Here is a 26169-nt window from a genome sequence, read left to right as displayed (position 1 = left end):
CTGTGATCTGACGGCACACTGACAGAAATTTAATGCACGTCGATGCTCCAGTTCTCAGACTTACACTTCAATATTGGCTTCCCTTTCACATCCCCATAAGCCTTGGTAAAAGCTGGGAATGGAATCTTTTCAAAAGCTGCAAGGATTTTTATTTTCCCTACTTTGCACTTGATTCCTGACTTTTCTTTCAAGTTCCCATGCATGCAAGTGTTAAGAGCACAGATTTGTACATCACTTGTAAAGACCAACCTGCATTCGGGTTTCAATATAATTATGATACAATTAGCAAACTGTTTCACGGAAACTTACAATTCACCATTTGGGAGTAAGGTGGATCAAAAATCCAACTTATCCTCTGTTTTGGTATTTCATCATTTAATAGCGTTTACTAAATATATACATGAAATAATTATTTTGCGACGACACACAGGAAACAATGAGAAAAATAATGATGTAATGCACTCTATTACATAGCAACTGATGCATGGTAATTATATTACCTAAATATGCACTTGCTCGGGAGTATGAGTTAATGTGTCTGCCTGAAAATCCTTCAGCGCAATCACGTTCCAAACCTGTTTCTTGAATTGCAACACGGATTGCATGAAACTAGCATGAAGCAGAATTTTCATGAGGTGGTGGTAACCAGGTCACTAAAATTATAGGCCCCATATATAGTTTATCTGATTGACATCAAGTTACATTATGGAATAATTGCTCAGCACAACAGTAATGTTGCTTTTGATTGCACCTCTTTGGAATGTTAAAGGCAATATATAAATTAAAGTTGTTTTTGTTTGGTGCAATAAAGTCTCAAGAATAATGTTAGTTTTGGCATTACCTGTGCATGGGAATAAGCAATACCAGTCCCTGGGCTAGGCTAAAAGTCTAGGCATGGAGCGTGAAAACAAAAATCAGTGATTTGAACCATTTTTATTCTTCACTATAATATCCTACAGGATATCAATTTTAGAACTCAAAAGGATGTGCCCAAATCCTCATCATCTCACAGAACAAATCCAGTTTGATACCGAAGGACAATGATTCCAATAATTTTCCTCACTGCAGATGGTTCACGGTTCACTGAACAACACCCATCAAGAAGTTGGTGTCATTAATCTGTATGTTCAGCCACGCAAAGCGTTGTGACATTGATGTTCAAAGTAACAGAGTTTCAGGAATGCACTTTGGGGGAGATGGCAATAATAAAAGAAAAGTATCTTCCTAAAAAGAGCACGTATTTTCAAGCAAACAATTTTTAAAAAAATCCTGTCAATAATTTTGAGATAATTACTGGGATGTACACTGACTCTTCTTTTGTTAAATGCACTAAATAGTCAACTTTTCGTTTTAAACCTTAAAGGTTCCCAGCTTACATTTAAAAAAACAAACTTCTGAAAATTCCCTTCAAAGTGCCTTTGATCTAGGAACTCACTTGTTCACATAGGTTTTCATGTTAAATTCTATGATGATTTTTCAATTTTGACTTAATTGTCTTGTAAAAATTGACAAAACATAACTATATCATAAACATAACATATAACATTACCCCATTCCTCTGCCTGTTGTGCAGCGATGAATCATTTCATCCACGACCTGTTTTCTGTCTTTCCCCACTTTTGCTCTTTCTGTCGCATTGGGAGTTCTATGTCCTGGGCAGTGAGTTATGTATTTTCAGGCAGTGCATCACAGGAATCTTGTTAAGCTTTACAGCTATACAGGCTGTTATGACTGAATATTTAATCACAAAAATGAGTTGGCAGTTATGATGTACAATGTGGTTAAGCCTTGCAGCATGTGTTTTCACCAGCAATTGAGAACTGTTGAAATCGCCATTCATCAATGCTATCCTGACAGCTTTATATAACCTTCTGTTTTTTACTTATTTATGGAGATTAGAGGCGCCTTAAATCAACAGTTTTTCATCAGACATATCACCTTTCTTTTTGCATGCAGCTAAATTTTTCATTATTTAACAACTCAGTTGAAAAGCTCTTTAGTGAATCGTAAGATGACATTATTATTTTAAATATATGCAAAATTATTTTTTAAATTATGTATAGGTAGCTAAAAGCTATGAATGGCACGCTAGAAATAAATTTTGAATGCTTCTTCAAGAACACAGCAGGTAAGTGGACTGCCTTGTAAGGTACTAAATAATAAAGACCGCAGAAGTGCAAACACATATAAAAGCAATAAGTATAAGGGACACCTTTGGGATCTGAAGCATCAAAGGAAGGCAATCTGATTCGTATGGAAAGTGAAGGCATGACCCCTGTTATTGTTTTTTATATAGCCAAGAAAAGCCCCCAGTTTTATAGCTGATCTGTACCGTGTTAACCTATCTAAGTTGTTAATGAATCAGGGACTTGCTGCCATTGTTGGCCATGGGGTAGGAGGAAGAAAATGAAATCAAAATTTCAGCTTCATTAATGCCTGCTGTTAACTACATGAGTATGAATGTAGGTATTTTTAATGACTTGACTAGGATAACCTCTATGGTCCAGAGCCTAGCATCAGCTCAGATGTGCATCACTGTCAGTTAATTGGTCACAGAATAGAAGTGTTGGCTTTCATGAAACAGCAACTCCAAAAAGTAAGGAGAACGTAGGATAATTAAATGCAATATGCTTAAGTAATAGACTCCTAATTTTAATTTGTTAGTGAAAAGACGCAGAAAAACATGAGAGAGACAAGCTTGTTGCATATGCCTTGGACATTTGTGAACTGAGCCCAGATACCAGAGGGCAGAATTTTCTGTTTAGCATTCACACCATGACTTCTGCATCCAATGCTAGTGAAGTAACAGGAGGATATTTCCAAGGTCAGCATGCTCACCATCCTTGTGGAGGGTTCTCAAAACTGGAGCACCAACAGGAAACCCTCTAATACAGGCAGAGCTGCAGCCTACCTTTGGAGGAAAGGTCGAGACGGATGCCCTCTCTGTATTTTTGATATAAAAAAATGACAACAGCTGCCAGACTACCACTTTGTTCTTTAAGGCTTTAGTTGAATAGGTGTTGCGGTTGTGTGTAGCTGGGGAGAAAGTTCAGTGTGGTTCTGAAGTGCTAACCCCAGCCTGCCAGGCATTGGCCATGCTCATGAAGTTGTGGCTGACTGGAAAATTGCAATCAACCTGAATGGCTTTAATTGGTTTGTGATTGTGTAATCATGATATCAGCCCCTTATAAACAGGTTCCTTGCAATGATCCGACTACAGGAAAATGGTCAGATGTCAGGACTGCAGCAGGAAATTTCACGCCAGTCTGCCTCCATTCCCACTCTGCACCAAAATCCTGTGCATATCTCAAATGCAAAATTCTTCTCTGCATTTGGTTGTTGTTCCCAATTTCCATATTGGTGTCACAGCTATTGTAAACATTCAGCATTTAAATTTCAATGTTTAATTTTTTTCCTCTTTAAGTTTCCACCAAGACATCAATAACACAGTGGAATTGTTTCCAGCAATTCCTGAGTATGTCACAGAATGCTGCCCATTATATAGCAACTACCTGCCGGTTGATAGATATCAGTTTTATCATCACTGCAGGTAGTTATCACATTACTGAGCAAGAACACTGACACCCGGGGAAATATTAATATCCTCATTAGGGAAGAAAAATGTTCAACAATGCAAATAGTTAACAGAAAAAACCTACAGCTTATTGTACTATTAAAGGAATATCACTTAATTTCCGGGACAAACTATATTCATTTTTCTTACTGTCATGCAACTTATAAATCCTTTGAAACTACATAATCAAATGCCACATTTTCATAAATAGAAGACAAACAAAAGTCTCATTTATCCAGTAAAGCACTTGTTTTTTACTGTTCATATTTTAAACTCTATATTGCAGAGAAAGGAGCAGATTGCGTTTGGATGCAAATTGTATATTGTGCTGTTAACCGACTAGGAGAGGATACAAACAGATAGGACCAGTATGGCAAGTACTAATACAAGAGGCTTGAATGTTCAGGGCATCCAAAGATGGAAAATTACTTATGCTAAGATATGTGCCAGGGTGACTTAAGGGTAATGCAATCTCTGAGGATGTGAAAAGGTTTAAGAGGATCCTGGACAAGCGAGTGCAAGAACATTGATGGGGCTATAATGGTAAATTCAATGCACCCCTAATTTTGTACCACTTCACCATTAGCCTTGTCAAAACCAAAAGTTGTTGCTATCCCTTCTTTTTTTACTTTGCTTCCTCATGACATATGGCCAGGCTACTCATCAGCATTTATCAACTTTTTAAGGATGTGGCTGGAGCACAAACAAGGGTGAGACACATTTATTTGTTGAGTCATTCTTTATTATTGAAAGGGCTGGATTGTCAACCATCCCCTCAGTCTCTGGCTGTTCTCTATCACTTTCCGTGTCCTCTCGTTCGTATACACACTTCTCACGCTGTTGGGAAAATGCTCCTTCCATATTGTGCCCATCATTGCCTTCAACTTTCAGAAATTGTAAACTTTCCTCATAATGTTATACAGTATGCAGCAAATGACAATGATTCAGGCAGGATGCAGCAGCTTCGATTATGCTGTTCCACTTGATTTACTTAGGCACTTAAAATTAGACTTTCAAATGCCTATCAACCTCCTTTTAAGCAAAAAGGCTGCACTATATTTGTTGTAGATTTTCATTCAATAAAACTGCAGGGATTAACCCAGACCAACATTTAACAATAGGTTATTGTGCTTCCAATCATGATGGCTGGTAGATTGTTGAAATGTTACTTGATGGAAATAAAAACAACTCATAATTATTGTTCATTCACGGGATGTAGACAGAGTTGGCAGTGCCAGCATTGCCCATGAGTAGATGGTAGTGAACTATCTTCTCAGAAGACTGCACCACTTGACCCATGTGGCAAATATACTCCCTCAGTGCTATGAGGTAGAATTCCAGGAATTTGACCCAGCAACAAAGAAGGGATGACAATACATTTCCAAATGGAGATGTTGAGTGATTTGAGCGGTGTAATTGGTGAGCCTTCTGCCCTTGTCCTGATGGACGTAGGTCGCAGATTTGGGACATGCATTTGAGGGAAACTTTGTGAGTTAGTGCAGTGCACCTGAAAGAGGCAACGCACTGTTGCCATGTTAGTTAATGGTGATAACACTGAATGTTTAAGGCATGTTTCGGAATGTTTAGAGTGCCTAGCAAGTGACCTGATTTTCCTGGATTTGCTGAGCTTCTTGCATGTTGTTAGAGTTAAACTCACCCTGCCAAGTGTAAGTATTCCATCGCTCTCCTTGTTTGCAGTGAAATGATTTGGAAAGTTAGGTACATCACTCATCAAAAAATATCAAACATGCTATATTTTTTAAAATCACAGTATTTGAATGACTGGTTCAATCAAACTTCAGGTAAATGGTAGAGCATGTAACAATCATAATGCCGTTGAATGTCAAGGGAAGGAGGTAAACTCTCTCTGGTTGAAGACAGTCATTGTTTGGCACATGTGTGATATAAGTGTTAGTTGCCGCTGATCAACCTAAGCCTGGATGTTTTGTCACGTGTGGGATGGGTTGCTTCATTATTTGAAGGATTGTGATGAAAACTGAACACTGAAATCACCAGCAAGCATCTGTAATTCTGACCCAACGATGAGGAGAAGGTAATTAATTACATAGAATTACATCGGTTTCTTGGTGTAGAAACAAGCTGTACAGCTGATCAGGTTAAGTGTGAAGCAGTGTATGATTACTGTGAAGTCGACAGGGACCCCTATGAAACTCATCAGGATCACTGTGAAAGAGGCCAGGAGGTTTGTGCAGCGGATCAGAATCTCTGCTTCTTTCCTTACTTCCTTGGTGAAGGCAGGTAAGAAGTATTTGATACCTCAGTCATGACCCCTACCTCCATGTGTCAAACAGTTTTTTTAGTCCCTAACGTTCCCAACTCCTCCTTTGACCATTCTTTTGCTATTTATATGCCTGTAGAAGACATTCTTAGATTACGTTAAATATTAGCTGCTAGTCTCTTGGCATGTACTAGTTTCGTATTTCCTTTTCGGATCCCTTCTGAACTTTCACTGTGAGACCTTGTTCTCAACTTATTACCAACCCAGTAACTGAGGGTAATGCTGGTGATAGAGTGTACAGGGACTTTCAAAAAGCATTTTATAAAGGGCCACACAATAAACTGGTGAGGAGAGTCTGAAGTCATAAAATAAAAGGGTCAATTGCAACATGGACACAAAATCAGCTGAACGACAGGAAACAAAGAGTTGCGGTGAATATTTTTTGGACTGGAGGAAGGATTATATTGGAGTTCCCAGTGATCATCCTAAGGTCATTGCTCTTCCTTTATATATTAATGATATATAATCTTGGTGTTTAGGGCACAATTTCAACATCTGCAGGTAATTAAAAAACATGACAGTATTATGAACCGTAAAGAGAATAGTGTAGCATTTGTAAAGGATGTAGACAGACTGGCAGAATAGGCGAACAAGTTGTGGATGAAATTTAATGCAGAGAAGTATGAAAAGGTTCATTTTGGTTAGAAGAACACAGAGACAACATTAAAAAAAAGTGCAATTCTAAAGGGGGCACAGGAGCGGAGGACGTAGGTTGCTATAAATCATTGAAGGTGGCAAGACAGGTCAAGAGAGTCGTTAATTTAATATATGGCATTCTGGGCTTTATTAGGAGTGGATAGATGTTATAATACACCTGCACAAAATAGCATTTTAGTCTCATTTGGAGCACTGTCTTCAGCTCTGGACACCACATTACAGGAAGAATGTGAAGGCATTGGTGAGGGTGCATTAGAAAGATGAGAAAATTTGAGACCATTCCCCTGGAGTAGTTTGAGAGGAGTTTTGGTTGATATATTCAAAAACATGAGGAACCTGGGAAGAGAAGATAGGGAAAAACTGTTCCCACCAGTGGAAGAATTGAGAACCAGAGGTCACAGATTTAAAGTAATTCACAAAAGAAATGTGAGGAAAAGTCGCTTCACACAGTGAGTTGCAAGAAAGCACTGTCCGTGAATATGGTAGAGGCATACTCAACTGAAGTTTTCAAAAGGAAATTATCCAAAGATAAAAAAAATTGCGGGGGAAAAGCAGAAAAGGTGAATTGCTGCTTGAAACAGAGACAATGGGCAGAGTGGTCTTCTTTTGAGCTGCTCCAATCCAATGATTCTGATCAGTTCATGGTGGTGTTTATGCTCCACCTGAGCCTCCATCCATCTTTCCTCACATAAGTCTATCATTGTACACCCTCTCTGCTTCTTTCTCCATCGAATGTCTGCCTAACTTCCCCAACAAGGCATCTATAGCATTCACTTCAGCCACTACCTGTGGTGGAAACCTCCACTTCTTACCAGCCTTCCCGAAAATATGTTCCTCCTGAACACATTCTAAGATTTCTTGGTGACCATCTTACACTGACAACCTCTATTTATGCTTTTCCCAAAAAGAGGAACCATCTCTGTATCCACTCTGTCAAAGCCTTCCATAAATTTAAATACTTTCAGTAGGTCAGCCTGCAGTCTTATATTTTTGAGAAAGAAACAGACCCAAACTTCAATTGAGTATGCCTCTACCATATTCACGGACAGTGCTTTCTTGCAACTCACTGTGTGAAGCGACTTTTCCTCACATTTCTTTTGTGAATTACTTTAAATCTGTGACCTCTGGTTCTCAATTCTTCCACTGGTGGGAACAGTTTTTCCCTATCTTCTCTTCCCAGGTTCCTCATGTTTTTGAATATATCAACCAAAACTCCTCTCAAACTACTCCAGGGGAATGGTCTCAAATTTTCTCATCTTTCTAATGCACCCTCACCAATGCCTTCACATTCTTCCGGTAATGTGGTGTCCAGAGCTGAAGACAGTGCTCCAAATGAGACTAAAATGCTATTAGTCCTTTCCTAATATTTTTGCTATCATTCTTGTAAATCTTCTCTGGACCCTCTCCAGTGCTTCTATAGCCTGCAGGCAAGAGGACTTTGAAATGTTTGTAAAATAGCTCAGATTAACATCGCAAAATCCATAATCAGCAACATGGTTGAAAAATAGAACTCAGTGCAATATTAATGTGTAACGTTAACAGATCAGCTTCACATGTTCTGTAGCTGGACCCAAATATTTCATCTCAACTTCAAGTTAAACAATGTGAACTGCTACAGAGATCAACAAATCCAGAATATTCAGAACCTAATCCAAATTTGCAGGGTTGTAGTAGCGAGCAAAATTGTATGAGATATAAAACAGATGTTCAGCTCCACTGAGAGAATTAGGTTAAAGTCAATGTTTTGAATTGTGCAAGTTGATCACTTGTAGAGTTGAGCACAGATATTCAGAATTAATGCATGTTACAAACCAAGGTAAGGAAATATCTGTTATTATAGTTACAAAAATAAACTGAACAAGAAGTTGGTATAATATGGTCAAGGAAGAACAGTGTGACTAGCGTGTATAACACAAATGTCACACGATATTGATACCAGAATGTAACAAGAGTTGAACTCACAATAGTCCAAAGATCATGAGGCAGATCATTTATTCCACTAAAATTAGAACATTATAAATATTAAGAGAAATTAAAGATAAATAAGAAACTATTTAGTGTATTTACCTGGAATGGGTCTGTGGGTTACACTGGACTGAGGAATTCCTTGGTCTGTTCACCAATCCCACACTTCCCAACAGTCCTGCTTCAACCAAAGGCATTTTCTTTTCAAGCAAGAGTCTGTTCAACTGCCTCAGCTGCCTTCCCTCACCACTGCTAACTGGTGGTGGAAGGTACAAATTCCTTAGCTCCCTTACATGTTTCTAATCAACCTGTTCAGAGATGTTACTTCTCACCTCTAGAGCTGGTGGGACTTGAACCCAGACCTCTTGGTTCAGATGTAGGGACACGACCACTGCACTACAAGAGCTCCTCTTCACTCCCTTGCACAATGCCCTCCTTCACTGCTTTCACTTGTTGCTGGGGATCCCGGTAAAATAACATTGAAAACTTAAAGGATGTCTAACAAGTATTTGACCACTTGAGGCACAGGCACCTTATTAATTCTATGTAACATAATGTGTGCACTTCGAGACAATGTTCTTACAGAAGTGGAAGACAGAAACTGAACAAATGTATAACAATTTCAAAATATACAGTTCTGTGGAAGGGTCACTCAACCCGAAACGTTAACTCTGATTGCTCTCCATGGATACTGCCAGAACTGCTGAGCTTTTCCAGCGATTTCTGTTTTTGTTTCTGATTTACAGCATCTGCAATTCTTTAGGTTTTGAAAATAAACGGCTCTACATTTAATATTATTCAAGGGTCAACCACATCATTGGCACAATTGCAACCATAATAATCCTCTCATCAATGTTCTGAAGTTTCGTGGTGCATAAGTAAAATATTGAAAACCAACTTGCATTTATAGCATGTTTATCATATCAGGATGATATCTCCCAATGCCTTACAGATTTAGGAATAAAATGTCAAATCATACCCTGGCACCGCAAGCTGGCCAACAAACACAACCTTCAATAGCCACTGAAGCTTCATTCAAATGTTCTCTCATTAAAATGGAACATATTTCTCTGCAAAGATTGTGTACAGCAGATAGATATTCCCCATAGTTGCATTGTCTTCTATGATCAAAAGACAACCATGACAAGTATTCTCAGTATTCTGGTGTTTCTGCTCTTGTAATTAAAAAAAATAGAAACATTGCAACAGGTCAAATTTTCACCTGCAATTATTTTAAAGTTTTAACTGCATTATATAAAAATATCATAATGCATAAGAATTTGTTGCACACTGTGTATATTCATGAAGGAAATAATTAAAGCTCATCTGTGACATTATAACTCCATTCTCTCCTGAAATGAATGCCGTGGTCATTAGCCATTTAACCAATTGTTTGGGATACTAACAAATTTGACAAGACATTGAAGTGAAAACTTTGGATTAAGATTGAACGTGAGTTCCCTTACCTGCATAGAATTCAGGACTGTATACTGCACCCACAACTGGATTTAATTTCCATCCTAAAAAGAGTGGGAAAAAGAAATTTATACAATGTGGGCAGACAGTAGGACTCCTCTTATAAAAAGGTAGATTTATTTGTTCCATACACAATGAAGAAACATGTACCACACTCTAAAAAGAATGGTAATAGCCATTAGATTTCAAGTAAGATTCATGGCCCTCATTGAAATTTATGCACAAATACCACTACAGCTTCAGTTGAGAGCAGCTATATGCTTTGATACAAAGTTTCTGTTCAAGATCAGAAATAAAAACAGAAATTTCTGGAAAAGCTTAGCAGGTCTGGCTGCATCTGTGGAAATAAATCAGAGTTAACATTTCGGATCCAGTGACCCTTCCTCAGAACTAAAACATTAACTTTGATTTCTTTCCACAAATGCTGCCAGACCTGCTGAGCTTTTCCAGCAATTTCTGTTTTTGTTTTGGATTTTCAGAATCTGCAGTTCTTTCGGTCTTTATTCTGTTTAAGCTGTAAGATTCTCGCAATTACAATGTGAAGCCTTATTCGTTCAGGCCTAACTTGTTGCATATTCTAAAAGTGTCAGTTTTAATATCCTTACTTCAATTTTTCATTTCACATTTATTGTTCCTTGCTTCAGTTTATTTTTCCTTCTGTACCTGAATTTGGCGTAAATTTTCATTAAAATGCAGGGAAAGCCTGTTCACCATGATGAAAATGGTAGATGAAACCGAGATATCACAACAAACACTTGCAAACAATTTTGCGAAAACTGGAGAACTGTTATTTGCATTTGTGTTTGAGTGGTTTAACAGAAGTGAATGGTGAATTAATTATCAGCCCCCTTCCACTTAAGTCGGATTTTAGGAGTTAAGGACTAACATTCCAAAATGTACAGCGGAGATCTGAGAGAAGAAAATCTGAGTGATGTAGATTTCTTTGGATATCCAAAGTATCTGTTTATAAAGATAAGTTAGCCCTTTGGATTTGATCATGAGTAGCATAGTGGATCAGTGGTTAGCATTGCTGCCTCACAGCTCCAGGGACCTAGGTTTGATTCCAGCTTGGATAACTGTCCGTGTCGAGTTTGCACGTTCTCCCCGTGTCTGCATGTGTTTCCACCAAGTGCTCCAGCTTCCTCCCACAGTCTAAGGATGTGCAGGTTAGATGGACTGGCCATGCTAAATTGTCTGTATGTCCATGGATGTGCAGGCTAGGTGGTTTAGCCATAGTAAATACAAGGTTACAGGGAAAGGTAGGGGGCTGGGTCTGGCGGGATGCTCTGCAGAGGGTTAGTGCAGACTCGATGGGCTGCACTGGTGGGATTCTGTGACCTATCAGAAGTGTCAACAGGAATGTTAAAGCCAACTGTCAAAAGGTACTACCAAGCTGGCAAGGCATTTAAAGTCCTGCCCTTTAAATATGGCATTGATTGTAAAAAGGGCCAGGGGTGTGTGTACAGTGCATGAGGTGCATTGGGTTGGCGTGGATGAGCAAGGGCAGTGTGCAGCTGGTGAGGGTATGTGAGGAGTGAGTGCTTGAGAGATAATTATCTTCCTTTTTTAAACATTTGGACATAGTGCCAGAACCCCAAGGCAGGTCTTCTGCACATCTTTGGGTGGGGTCACCTTCTGAGTTCGAACGCAGCCCATATTCCCAGGCAAGGCAGCCCCCTTTAAAAATCAGGCCTGTAGAGCCAGGAAGTCTCATGACTCTAAGCACTCAACTCACAGATAAATATCCAAACCTTGTTCATTCACCCAATACACCAAACACTTCCTTCTCTGTATTTGCACGGTTTATTTCACAATCTTTGGTCTGATTGCTCACTCGGGTCACAGACACCTGGTTTTCCCTCACTCTGCCAATAACAGCTTGTAGCAAATGTGCTGAAAGGTATTACTGGATCTAACTGTGGCAAGGGTAAATCCAACAAACAGCAGACCTTGATGGTTGTCCTGCTGCATCAGACTTTGGAGCATTAATTATCTAGCAATCATAATTCACAATATTGCACACTTCCTTAGAGCATAAATCCAATGTTACACATTTAAAGTTTGCTGAAGGACCAGAAATTTGATGCATGGAAATTATATGATCAATTTTTATGAATTTTATGTGCCCAGATAGGCAGGAGAAAGTTAATAGTTTCACTGATATAACAGGAATCTCCTGATATTGGCTCCAGTATTACCTCTATGCAATCTGACCATTCTGCAAACTATATATGCAGTGGAACATTAAAATTCCTAGCTCTACTAATCATTTTTTTTTCCTTTTAAAATTCCACTGCAGACTATATGCACATTAATGAGAATATTTAGGAGGTCCACATTTTCAATCTGACATGTTTTCCTACCTTGCGCTGCAGCCTCAATTTCATTGCTATTGAATGCCTTTTATTTTCTGCATCTCTGTCACATCATAAATAATGGACCTAATCATAGAGAAAGTTGGGAGAGGTTTCCTTAAGCCCCATTCTCTTGCCCCATGAATTTTATTAAAGCTTCTGCCATTTGGAAGCACCATTGATTAGTTTGCCCAGCAGAGATTCTCACATGAGCTATTTGAATATATTTCATGCACTGCTGCTATTGCCATCACGGATCTGACAGATTTCTCTCAGACTTTAAGTTACACTAATGGTCTCTCAATTTGTCCAAGAAAAATCCTCTGAGACTCAGATCGATGTTCACAGCTGAAAGGTTGCCTCATTTTTCATCAGCTTCCCACTCCCTTCCTGATAGCTGGATCATCTAACTTTCCAGAGCTGATGGGGAGAAGACTTCATTTATCATGAAAATAACAGCAATTAAACTTTACTTTGTCTTGTCTATGAGTTTTGTGTTGGCTCATAACTGTGTGGGTTAGTCAAGTCAGACGTGTGTGGTTCTCTGTGAGAACACAACAGCAGAAATGCCCCAACCTGGCACATAGATAGAAAAGAAATATACAGTCAAATTTGCCAAGGTGCAAATTATTTAAACGGGATTAAAGGGCAAATGTTCTGTTTTAACAAAACTGCTAAGCTTTTCTTTATTGATCAAAACAAAATATGATATTATGTGAATCTGTCTTTCTTTACATTTCTTTAATTTTTAAAACCACTGCAATAAAGTAATGCACCCTGTATTGCTCAGCAGCTTAAAATATCTCTAAATTCATCTGTCTAAATCTATAACTACTGAATAAATCAGCAGAATATTGTTTCACTTCCTTCCATATAAATATTTTGAGCTTTGCATAGCTTGAACACACTCAAAGATATAATTATATATTTTTTTGACTTGCACAATATCTTGCGATCTTAGTATCCGAGAGATTCGGACAGATAAAATTCTCAGCATGAATGTGACAGATGCAGCAAGGTTGATTTAGTATACTACAAAACTAGCTGCCTACCTGCCCTTTATGGCACCAAACAGGCTGTTACAATTCTGAGGTTCATTGAAACAGACCGCCCAAAGTGAACCTTCCGAACAGCTTGTCAGAGTCAGGCCAGTAGCAAAGGAATTTCAGGTGTTGACAATTACGGGCAATAGGGCTAGATTTGTGGGACATGGATGACTACTCCCTCAACTGCTCACTCGACAAAAATAATTACAAAGGACCTTTTTCCAGTTCTTCAGTTGTATCACCAGTAAAACTGGTGAAAAGGGACACCACCTGTCCAGGCTCTGCATATGTTATAGAATCTCATTGCATATGAAAAGGGATCTACTGCTTAAATCAGGCTATGCTCCTGCTTCTGAAGGGCAGTGGTAGGAGCATCACAGTTAATATCACCTTTGATAAGTTAAAATCATGCCTAACAAGTCAGTCAACATCTGTTGAAACACCAGACAAGGTGACATTTGAGGTTAGGCTTTTCCTCAGCAGTATTCTGATAAATCATTATAGGTCTAACTTGTCTCAAGATTATCACGAAAGGATTTTATCATTATGTTTCAAGAAAAAGACAGTCCAGAGTAAATGTAGTTACCTTTAATAAAATGGATAGAGGCAAAACTGTAAATGTAAAAAGGAAATTGTGGACTTGCTGAATAATTACTATGAGTCAGTCATCACTATGGAGGATGAGGAAAAATTCCTAAAAATCAAGGAAAACTAATAGCAATCAAGTTCTGAAAATTATTGAAGTAAGATTAAGCAAGGAAACAGTATTATAAAAAATAATGGCATTAAAGATTGCTAAATCCTTAGGACCTAATGGCTTTCAAGCTAAGATTTTAAATGATGTTGTTGAGGAAACTGCAGATATTTTAGCCATATTCGTCTGGTTCTGTCAATTCAGTAATTTCCCTTTTAGTTTGGAAATTTGCACATTTAGCTCATATTTAAGAAAAATGAAGAAACAAGAAAATTAAAGGATTGTTAGTATCTGTTGTAGGCAAGTCATTGAAATCTATATTTAACAACAGAGTAACTGAGAACTTTGAGAAATTTGGTTAGAGAGACTAAGTCATGTCTAACAATTTTACTGAACTTTTTTGAGGAAGCAGCAAACATAGTGGACAGATGGATGTCATTGTAGGTGGTTTATATGAAGTTCCACAAACAGACCATTAGCTAAACTTAAAGCTCATGGCAAGGCAAATGAGTGAGTTGATGAGAAGATAGTAGAGACTAGTGGTATCCCATAAGATACTGTGCTACACCTAAAATATTCATCATATTTAATAATAATTTAAATAACACAATAAAGAGCCATATATCCAAGTTTGTAGATGTCACAAGAATTGGTAGTATAGCAAGTAATGTAGAAAGGAGCACAAAATTACAGAGACATTAATAGATTAACTGAATAGCAAATGGATTTCAATTCAATAAGTATTTGGTCATCAATCTTGGACAAAAAGATTACATCTGAGTATTATGCAAATGGTGTAAAACTAGGAATAGTGGAAGTCCAAACAGAGTTTAGCTTCTATGTATTGCTGAAATATATCATATACATACAAAAATAAATCAATGAGGCTCGTATTGATCTGATGAAGAGTTACCCGACTCGAAACGTTAACTCTGCCTTCTTCCCACAGATGCTGTCAGACCTATTGAGTTTCTCCAGCAATTTCTGTTTTTGCTTGGGGCAAATATTAGCCTTTATGACTCAAAGGCGAGGAGATAGAGGGGAAAATGTATTTTTACAACTATACAAAGATTTGGTTGGATCACACCTGCAGTGCTGTGTGTAGTTTTGAGTACAGAAGTTAAAAAAGATTTGCTGGCCTTGAAAAAAGTCCAGCACAGATTAACTGTCATATTATAAGGGCTCCAAGGATTTCATTAAAAGGAGTGACTATAGATTCTAGATTTGTACTCCCTGGAATACAGAAGGTTAAAGGATGATTATATTGAGGTTCACAGAATTTTGAAATGAATTGATAAGATAGATAGAGAAAGAACTTTTTCTGCCAATGGTGAGTGTGGGACAAGGGAACATTACCTGAAAATCAGAACCAGCTCCTTCAGGAGATATGTTGGGAAAGAACTTCTCATGCAAAAGATGCTAGAAAGGTGGGAACTCTCTCATGCCAAAAGTAGTAAATTCCAGCTCAATTAATACATTTCTATCTGAGATGGATATATTTTTGCTTGAAAAGGTTGTAAGAGGATATGGACTCAAGGTAGGGGAATGAGCTTAACAGGCAGATCACCCACAATGTCATTGAATGACAGAAGATGTTGATGGGGCTAAGTGGTCTATGTGTTTTTATTTTTCCATTTCTGGTCCCCTCCACGGATGCTGGCTGTCCTGCTTTTATTCCTCAGTACTTTTGACTTTCATCACCTGTAATTATTTTTGTTTGTACACCAGACTTGGAATTTACCTAATATGGTATTTGAGGTGTAACATTATTATCAGGCTATGATTAAACATGATGGAGTGATTGAAAGAAACATCGGGATGGATTTTCCAAGGAATGACAATCTCACACACATAAGCATTTTGCCCCTTTATAACACAACAACAGAGTTCTGCATTCTGTCAGTAGATTCCACTCAGGGCTCCGACAGAAATGTGGAACCATATCTCCATTCTGACAGATCCGCTATCCGCAGGGAACAGTGAGAGGGAGGCAAACCACACTCCTATTTTCAGGCATCAGCTGCTGCATTCACAGACAGCCCTTTGGCAGTGACTGTGAAAGGGTAATCGAAAGGATTTTAGTATTAACTTTACCTTATTTCTTTATATTTGCTACTTATCCTGTGAAGGTAATGCTTAACTTTTTAAACTTTCGTCTCTTTTACAACTTTATATCCAAGTACATTTGTACCTAAGATGGCACAGTAGCGACTTTATACACTTTCCACTGTACTCCTGTACTTGACTGCACATGACCATAAAATCTAAATCTAAACCAAAATCTAAATCCTATAAGCTAAGTGTGAGGCTAGGGTGCTTGGATGGCAGAGTGCCAAATGTGCAGAGGGCAGATTCCAGAGGTACAGTGCCTAGTGGGTAGGGAACAGGTGCTGAGGGATAGATGCCAATTGAGTTGGATATCAGGCAAAGAGGGGGACAGATAGGTCAGGGATGGACATGTCAGGCCCAGGGAAGGAATGGGGACTAGGGACTCGGGTCCAGTGGTGGAACCAGGATGTCAGGTCCAGAGCTGGGAAATGGTGGTTGGGTCCTATGAGGTACAGGAGGAGAAGTCTCAGGTCCAGCAGCAATGCGGGGGCCTGGGTGGGGGGGGGGGGGGGGGGTATGGCAGGAATGTGCTGGTGACCATAATGGGAATGGAGTCTGCTGCTTCCCAAGGAGGTTGGCTCCAGAGCAAGGGGTTCAGGGTGTTAGGTCCCGGGCTTGAGGAGGAGGGGTGTCAAATCCAGTGGTGGGGCTATTTAGGAGCCTGGGGTTTGGGAGCGTGGTGGGTCGAGGTGGTGAGTCAGGACCGGTGGCAAATGGTGTCCCAGGGTGTCAGGGGCTGTCACTAAGGTTCTGGGAGCATGCTGGGAGTCTGGGAGAGATGTAGTTCAGTATGTATGGCTGGTTATTTAATAATCCCACTTTTCCAGAGTAATTATGTGCTTGACTTCAAATATACCCTCTGAGTTCTTCTATTTATGTGAATATTTTCAGAAGGTTCAAATTCCTTAGTAGAATCTTCAATTTTCTGAGTGAATTCTTTTCCGAGTCTCCTATGATGGGGATTCTGAAGGGTCCCAGTGCACAACTTGAGAAATGATTACCTGACCATCAAAAAAGTCTGACCATAGTGTCATGGTCACAATGTAAGGATGAAGTGTAATGCTGCTCTCGACCTCAAAATACCAATTTTTTTTTATAACAGATCCTACTCGTACTCCTACTGATTGTGATTTTCTTATTTCTGTTCTTATTCCAAAGATGTTATTATTCCTCAGAAAATGGAGTATTTGTCTCCGGGTAAAACCAATGCAATCCACACATTAATGCACTAGATAATGTGCATTCTTCTTTGCTTTTGCAGATACTCTTGTTCCCAAGTGAGAACCACTGCCCATATTAGCTTGGTATGGGACTGAGTTTTGGTCCACAAGTTCTTTGCTATCACAAGATGCAGCAACTGCTGGGAATGCCAGTCAGAATCTTTGAAAGCCCATGATTCAGACATTGCTCCAGTCTCTGTTAATTTCTCATATTGTTGAAAGACTTTAGTAAGCCTTTATCGTGTATATTGCAATGTCTACGCTTGGCCTCGTATTCAGGCTGTTTGTCCCCCCCAAGTTTTATGATTGTATTTGCTTGGCTTACCCTTACTCCAAGTTATTGAAGAGCACCAGAATGCATGCTCTGTAACATATTCTTTTAATCTTAAATCAAGTTGCCAATAAAGCTCGATATTTAACACAACTGAAACAACATTGCAGGCAGCACGTTGGCTCAGTGGTGAGCACTGCTGCCTCATTAGGCTAGGGACCCGAATTTGATTCTAACCTCAGATGACTGTCTGTGTGGAGTTTGCACATTCTCCCTGTGTCCATGTGGGTTTCCTCCAGATGCTCCAGTTTCCTCCCACAGTCCAAAGACGTGCAGGATAGGTGGATTGGCCATGCTAAACTGCCCACAGTGCTCAGGGAGGTGTAAGATAGGTGGATTAGCCATGATAAAATTGGGTTATGCAGGTGTGGGTATGGGTGGGATGCTCTTTGGAGGGTCGGTGTAGACTTGATGGGCAAAAGGCCTCCAGCTGCACTGTAGGGATTCTATGAACATCTCATTATTAACGCCATAGGGTTTAATTTAAGATTTGCTGTTTCTGTTGCATTATTTGTGATTGGATGGACACATTTTTGTTAATTAATGTTTGGTTCTCATTTTTGGGTGCCAGTTTTATTAGCTCACAGGATAACATATGCTACTGTCATTAAAAGATAATAACTCTGAAATTCCTTGTATCCTGATCCTAGGATTTAACGCTAGGATTGTAATCAATTGTTCTATCCAGTACTGACCTAGTTACAGTCTTCAAAGTGAGGAGGAGAGTCATCTCTGGCATATGACTGGTGTCTGCCCATGCCTTCAGGAAACTCCAATGCTCAACAGCTTCCAGGGTACAGCTGCCCTTCCCAAATTCCCATCCAGAGCCAAATGGGCAGGGAGACTTGATTGTGGATTGTGGACTCCTTCAACTCACCATTACATTTGGCAGACAGAAATTCTAGCCCTGATAACAAGCTACTAAAAACAGCAGGAACTGCAACATTCGATTCTCCATTGTTCTCCTCAGTGAACTGGCCAGATTTTGGATTGAGCAATGGTTGGGAACCAACAAATCCTTGAATGTGAGGCCACTGTCTTCACAAAGAAGCATTTCTCAAACTTTTTCCTTTAATAGTGAAGGAGAAGAACTCATCCATCATTTACATTGCAAAAATGTGACAAGACAGTGACACAATTAAGTATTTTGAAATGATTTACATCTCAACACCATATGGTTATGAACAAAAGAAAGCTGTAAACGCTTTCTCATGAAGCAGACACTACTTTCACACTCCAGTATCAAATTCAATCAATTTGTGGTATCTGTCAATGCAAGTGAATTCCAATCAACGGTCACCACATCGTCTAGATTCCAGTTACAATATTAGAAGAAAATGATTTGAATTAGATTACAAAACATGAAGCAAGCATAAAAATTGATTGCTAATTTCAATGCAAATTTATAAATCACTAAAAATCACACGTGTAATGTTTGAAGGTTCAATAGTTCAATACAGAGTCATTTCATCTGGAGAGAGATGTGTTAACGCTCCTCATATTAAATCAGTGAAGAGGTAGCGGAAACTCAGAACAGCATTTTCTTTGCTTTATTTTGGAACTGTCCAGTTCTGAGGTGCCCATAATCTTATCTTATTTTATAAACTGAACTTCCTGTTTACTTTAAAATCCTTATCTTCAGGGTCTGTCTACAAAGCTGGAAAGCAAAATCCCATCAGAGTAACTCACATGTTAAAGGTGAGTCAATGTTAAACCAAAGAAAACAATTCTGCATCAGTGCTCTAAGTATAACTTGCATTTTTATAGCACCTTTAAATTGCTAACGCGCTCCAGGACAATTCACAGGAGTGTTAGCAGACTAAATATTATACTGACCCTTATAAGGAGATATTGGGTTAGGTTTTCTCTCAGGAGGTCAGAAACTAAAATGGGTGCTAGCTTGTGGTCCTGAACAGCGTTTTTAGATATCCCCAACTCGTAGACCCACAATAATTTTCATGTTGCAGGTAAATCAAGACTGGGGAATGGGCTCATCATCCAATCTAGAATGGCGGTGGGTACCACCTGATGGAAGACCAATGGAAGGCCTTCTGGCACTCAGAGATCATTAACCCCACCAGCTGAAGTGGGAACCGCTGATCTGAGCACAGAGCCTTTGAGGTAAAAGGTTGAGTAGGTTTGTTTTTAACCTGAGTCTGCTCCTCAATTCAAAATGACTTTGGCTCTTCTGACTATAACCTCAAATCCACATTCCCCCTACCTCTGACAACCCCCAGCTGATCAAGGATCTATCTACCTCCGCTTGAAAGGTATTCAAAGGCTGTGCTTCCACCATCTGTCTGAGAAGAGTAGTCCAAAGAATCACGATTCTCAGACAGAAAGGTTTTTTATTTGTTTGCCTCATCTCTGTTTAAATCTGCACCCTCTGATTTTGAAACAGTGACTCCGTAATTCTAGATTCCCCCACAACAGGAAGCAACCTTTCCAAATCCACTCTTGTCTAGACCTCTCAGGAACTTATCTTTCAAAAAAGTTGTTTCTTACTCTTCTAAACTCCAGTGGATACAAGTCTAGCCTGTCTTCACAACACAACCTGCCCATTCCAGGTATTAACCTTGTAAACATTTCTAAACTGTCTCCAACACATTTACATGCTTCCTTCAGCAAGGTGTCCAATACTGTGCAGAGTACTTCAGGCATGGTCTCACCAGAAAATTGTACAACTGAAACATAATAACCCTACCTTTGTTTTCAGTTCCCCCTGTTCTATTAGTTTTCCCAATTACTTGCTGTCCCTGCATTCTAACGCTTTGCGGTTCATATGTTAGCATATCCAGATCCCTCAGCATCTCAGAGATCTGTAATCTCTTACCATTTAGATAATCTGCTTCCTTTTCCTTCTTCCTGCCAAAATGGACAATATTACATCTTCCCATATTAAAATCCATTTGCCAAATCTTTGCCCACTCACTTTCACTTTTTAAAATGTCAAAGTAGCCTGACGATGATCCTGGCGGGCTCCTTCCTGGAGGAGAAGGCCAAAACCCTCAAAGGCCTGCCAACTGGGCCTCACTTGATCTTTCATTCTACTCACCCTGACTCTACCAAAGCTTTAGACCATAGGATGCTCAGGTTAGTAACTGAAAATGCCAAGTGGCACTGGAATGTTAAAAAAGAAGTCGTGACTAATTGACTTCCACCACCTGCCAGCAAGAGGTCATCTATCCCCTAAGGTGCATGACCAAAAATGGTGTGGGCGTGGAATTACGATGGCGATCCAACACAGAGGACAGCAACTCAGTTTAAAATCTGACCTATTAGGGTTTTTGACCAGAAGCTTATTCAAAGAGATAGGCTTTTTCAGAAAGGTGCTAAATGAGGCAAGAGAAATGAAGAGGTTCAGGGCTCACAGTCCTCTGGAACTCAGTGCCAAAAGGTCAACTATCAGGGATCAAACAATTCAAACTGCGGACTTGCAAAAGGCCAGAACTGGAGTAAGCAGATGTTTTGCAGGTTTGTAGTGTTCTGGGGAGGTACAGAATGAGGAAGGGGCAGATCATGGAGGTATTTGAAAACATTGATGAGAATTCTAAAATCAAGTTGTCATGGAAATAGGAGCCAGTGTAGGTCAACAATGACGGGGATAGTGACTGAACAGGACTTTGGTATGAACTATGTACAAAAATCGGAGATCTGGGTTGATGGAGTTTGGAACCTTGGAGTCAGGTTAGAACAGTACTGCAATCATTAAGTTTGGAAGGAGCAACGCACAAATGGCCTTTTCAGAAGCAGATGAACTGAAACTGGGCTGGACTTAAGCAATATTTCATATGTGGATAAAGGCTGCATTAGTCATGGTGCAGATAAATGAGAAGAAGCTCATCTTCCAATCCAACACAATACCAAGTGTATAAATAATCTTGGTCAAACAATTGCCAGGGAGAGAACAGAGGCTGGTAGCAACTGAATGGAGTTTGAAGTGAAGACTAAAGACAAAAGCTTATATCCTCCTAACGATAAACTGAAATAAAATTTTAGCTCATCCAGTGCTAGATATTGGGAAGCAGCCTGGTAACTTACAGGGGGGTGCAGGAGATGGTGGGGAAACTGAGCTGGCCATTGTCAGCATACAGTTTTTTTAATGGAAGCACCTAAAAGTGGTATATAGGTGAGAAATAGGAGGAGGGCCTGGATCCTTGGGAGAAACCCAGGCCTATAGAGTAGAAGTGAGAAGTGAAACCCCTGCAGGATATCCTCTGGTTTCTGCTGAATAGATAAGAGTAGCGATAGGCAAGTATAGGCCCAACTGGCGAGATAACAGAGGAGGGGTGATGAAAGAGGAAGGTGGAGTCAACTATGTCAGAGGTTGCAGGAATAGAACCATTTTGGTACTGTGTTAAGGATGGAAACCTGGATTTCAGGACAGACAGGCTTTTATTTTGGATAATATGATAATATGTTCAAGGGCTTTTGAGATGACCAGTACAATCACTGAAAATTAAAAATATCCATGGTGTCGTTAATGTGTTTAATACCACCATAAAATTCCTGGTCTTCTTTCCAAGGATGCTTACAAATTCATTCATGGACTTTCAAATGTAAAATGAAGGCTATTTTAAGTCTCATTGATGGGAAGGACTACACTTAGCTGCTTGCTTTCACCAAATAAATGCTTCAATTTTGGTTTCGGTGATTGGGGAATTTAGAAATGTGGAGATATGTGGCAAATTCACCAAAAATAATTCCCATTATATTCCTGTTTTAAAATTGCTATGGAAGTAGAAAGCACAAATATGTTCAATCACCTCAATCAATTCTCTAGTCTCAAAGCTTGGTGCGAGTATTAGTTAGATAATTCAGTTGAAACAGATTTAGTCAACTGCTTTCATTTGAATGATGTTTCCTGTAACTAATGACAGCTTTGTGTGTTACATATCCTCAATAAATTCTGTTATTTTTGGAGACGAAGACCAAATTGAAAAAGGAAAGGAAACTGATCACAGGAAAACATTGTTCATCCTTTTACCTCCACACCCTATAATGTATATTCCACTAAGAGATAGGTAGATCATGCCAACATCTGGCCCAGTCTTTCAATCCCATGCCTCCTCACAGAATTAACCACAAGATTCTCATCCTTATTAGAAAATAAATAATTCTGCAGCAGGACAGAATTTTAGAAGACAGGCGTAATGGCCTGGAGTTTCATCATCTTATGGGTAGAGGTAGCCTGGAAAATTACTGGCTTTACCTTCGAGTTGGCATGTTTCAGAGACATGTAAATTTGCTCATTTTTAAAGTTTAATTCAGGCACATTTTTTTTGTTTTGGCTACGTGCCAGTTGTCTTGGGTTTTTTGGAGAGTTTATTCCTGCAAGGCACAGTGACATCAATCACCGTATTTTACCAAACTCACCACGTTAAGTGCCTGCCTCATTAATCACCAACATGGCATCTCTCACGTCTGATTCTAGCCCCGTCTTATCATGCACCACTCCCAAAAAAACTCACCGCTCGGCAGATACCTGTCAATAGACCAACACCCCCAGCACCCACACCATCTCTGAAAGGCTACTGTGCACCCAGGCAAGCACTGGCAATCTGATATTGTTCCTCACTGGTCATGTAATGGCACAGCAGTTACAAAACCATATTCCCCACGTCACAGCATGGCTGAAAATCTCTCACACATACAACCCTATTCTCTCAAACTTGTCACTGTGAAAGCACCAGGCCACAAAGTTACCTGTCCTTAGCTACATCTTGTCTGAAGATCCTCTCTAAATTGCTGCTACTCTATCCCTGATGCCCAATGTAGACCTGCATCTTGTCATTGTCCAATAGGGGAACATTACATCCAGGCAAGCAATGGGACAATCCCAAACAAAAGCTTTTATTTACAGCCACCAAAAACAGGTCTTTTCTGGCTTGTAGTACTGACAAAGCTGAGTTCTGTCATGGCCAATGTCAGTTTCCTCCTCCCCATGTCTTCGGAAGGCTGTTCTCCCAGTTCCTCAGCATCCAGCACGTTACCGCATTGGTTGCTCCATCTGTGTACAGCACAGAGCACACTCTGTCCAGGCTATACTTGAGGGCCTCCTCAGACCTGCCCACGCAGCAGCAATGCTGCCCTGGTTGTACCACGTCTACCAAACTGATGAAGGTGCCATGCTGGCTGAGTGAGGAGCATAATTCACCAAAAAGAGAGCTCCTGCTGCACTCTGACCCCTTTCACATCCCAGACCCACATCAATCATTCAACTTTTAATTTGCGTTAGGTCGAGTCCATCATCATACATATGTGACATATAATGACATGATATACCCTTCCTCCCACATACCCCTCAGAAGTTTCACAAGGGATGGGATGCCATTGCATAGGATTCAACATTTTTAAAGTCATTGCTGCTAAATTCTGCATCGCTGAGATAGTAATGTTAGATCTGCAAGCTCCAGTGGCCTGATGCAAATGGCCATTGACCAGCATTTGAACCCTAAGCATGTTCACTCCACATGCACTGCAGATGAATGGACTAAGTGAGCAAACAAGCAGCCCTGAGATACAACCATGTCTAGTCTAAGAGCTGGATGCCTGTCCCCAGGCATGCAGTGTCCCTGCAGTAGTCTTTCAACGCTAGTTGCCTGTATGCTCTACAAAGCAGGTCTGTGCTTTCAAAGCATCCTACAAGTGGATCAAAGAGGTACCACGTGGATAGTGAGGGGTTGGCAAATCTCGGGCAGCAATGTCCATGGACAAGGGTGTGTGAGACCCATGGACCACACCTTGAGATACTCGTTCATGCTAAGCTGAAGTTAGCAGATACCTGCTCTGACTTCTATGTTGAGAATTCTCAACATCTAGTTTGTTTGCTGCATTTGATGAGATAGGAATATATATCAATCAGCTGAAATGTGTGCTTAAGAAGCTTTTTCACAAGCAATAATCCCCTCATTGCCAACTCATCTCAACGTCTGACAGACGCATAAATGATGCAGCGCATTGCTCCTGATATTGAGATAGGCTTTGACAGATTTCTTGTGTAATTCTCCCACAAATTTCACCATAGCTCATGTTATTCAGGCCCCTATAAGGTTCTGCCCAATGTTATTTTGTTTTGCGGTGAGTATTTTAATTGGGGAAATGGTGGAATCTTGGTAATGTCATTTGGCTAGTAATCTAGAGGCTCAGATTAAAGTGGGACACGGGTTCAAATTTCTTCATGACAGCTTGCAGAATTTAAATTCAATTAATAATGAAAGAATCTGGAATTGGAAACTATTCTCTATGATGGCCACCAAGAAACTATTACTGAACGTAGTGAAAAAACAATCCGGTTTACTAACATTCTCCAAAGAAGGAAATCAGCCATTCCACTTATGTGACTCTAGATCCACAGTAATGTCACTGACTTGTAACTTCCTTCCGAAAGGATCTAGTAAGCGACGTGGTTCAGCAGCAGTTACAGGTGGATAAAAAACACTGGCCTTGCCAGCAATGTCCAAATCTCATCAGAAAATAAAATGAGTCTAAGGGTAAGTTAGAAAAAAGTTGGATATTGGGATATGATATTCGTATATTTTAAGGGGGTATTTTTTAAGTTACTGTTAATCACCATCAAAGTGAATAGAAATGGAAAGTATCAATCCTTTACTAGCAATGTTACAGATCAAATGTGCTGTATGTAGCTTATAATTAACCTCATCATTATATAGTCTTACCCCAACTGATCCACAAATTCTTGTGGATGGCTACACATGTATGTTGAAGAAAAGAAGAACTTAACAATGTCATTATGTCATTAAGAGGTTTATGTATTTTTTTAGAAGTACAAAGGGAATTGAATGGGGATATTTTAAAATGTGAAAATGGGTTAAAAAGTGGCAGATTCAAGTCAGTCAATGTGATGCATGTATATGAAAAGAAAAAAAAGTAACAAATTACACACTGAATATTTAACACCAAGAGCCAATACTTGGTGTTGATTTGAGGAAAACTGAAAAGACCTGCAATCAATGGTTCATTGTACGTTGTTCATTATTCTGTTCAAAAACAGCAATCATTTTTTGTAATTTCATTGTTCTAAATATTTTTTTCAGCCTGTATTGTATTTTGCTTTTCTATGTAGGAGATTGAAATTAAAAAAAGTTTAAGTGAGGATTTTAAACGTTATCTTTATGACTTTTGACAAAAAGCTCATATCTAGACCTTTAAAGCCATTTGACAGATTACTAATTAAAACCTTCTCAATTACATTTAGATGGATTTTTTTAAATTCACTTTCCATGTCAACTCCATTGCTTCAGTCGAACATGCATAAAAGCAAAGAATGACAACTCACCATTTGCATAAGGGTTGACGGTCTTTTTGTTTGTCATGACACGTGCTGTAGCATTATTAACCTAAGCAAATAGATGATCGTGTTAGCAAGCAGAGTAAAGGAAATGCCATCAAATTCCAAAAATCATGCATTACTAGCATTGCAA

General features: G+C 39.4%; 1 protein-coding gene across 2 annotated transcripts in view; it reads right to left on the bottom strand.

Annotated features, from left to right (window-relative positions):
- rbfox1 (RNA binding fox-1 homolog 1) overlaps positions 1-26169 on the bottom strand; it is a 239676-nt gene that overhangs the window by 102925 nt on the left and 110582 nt on the right. For both annotated transcript variants that reach the window (XM_048609487.1, XM_048609488.1), the window contains exons 6-7: positions 26025-26085; positions 9962-10015 (exon numbers count right to left, since the gene is read on the bottom strand). In XM_048609487.1, coding sequence (XP_048465444.1) covers positions 9962-10015; positions 26025-26085 — 115 coding nt within the window. The remainder of the gene's footprint in view (positions 1-9961; positions 10016-26024; positions 26086-26169) is intronic.

The sequence above is a fragment of the Rhincodon typus genome, chromosome 21 (genome assembly GCF_021869965.1).
Source record: "Rhincodon typus isolate 14 chromosome 21, sRhiTyp1.1, whole genome shotgun sequence".
Taxonomy (NCBI): Eukaryota; Metazoa; Chordata; class Chondrichthyes; order Orectolobiformes; family Rhincodontidae; genus Rhincodon; species Rhincodon typus.
This window is presented reverse-complemented; position numbering and strand designations above follow the sequence as displayed.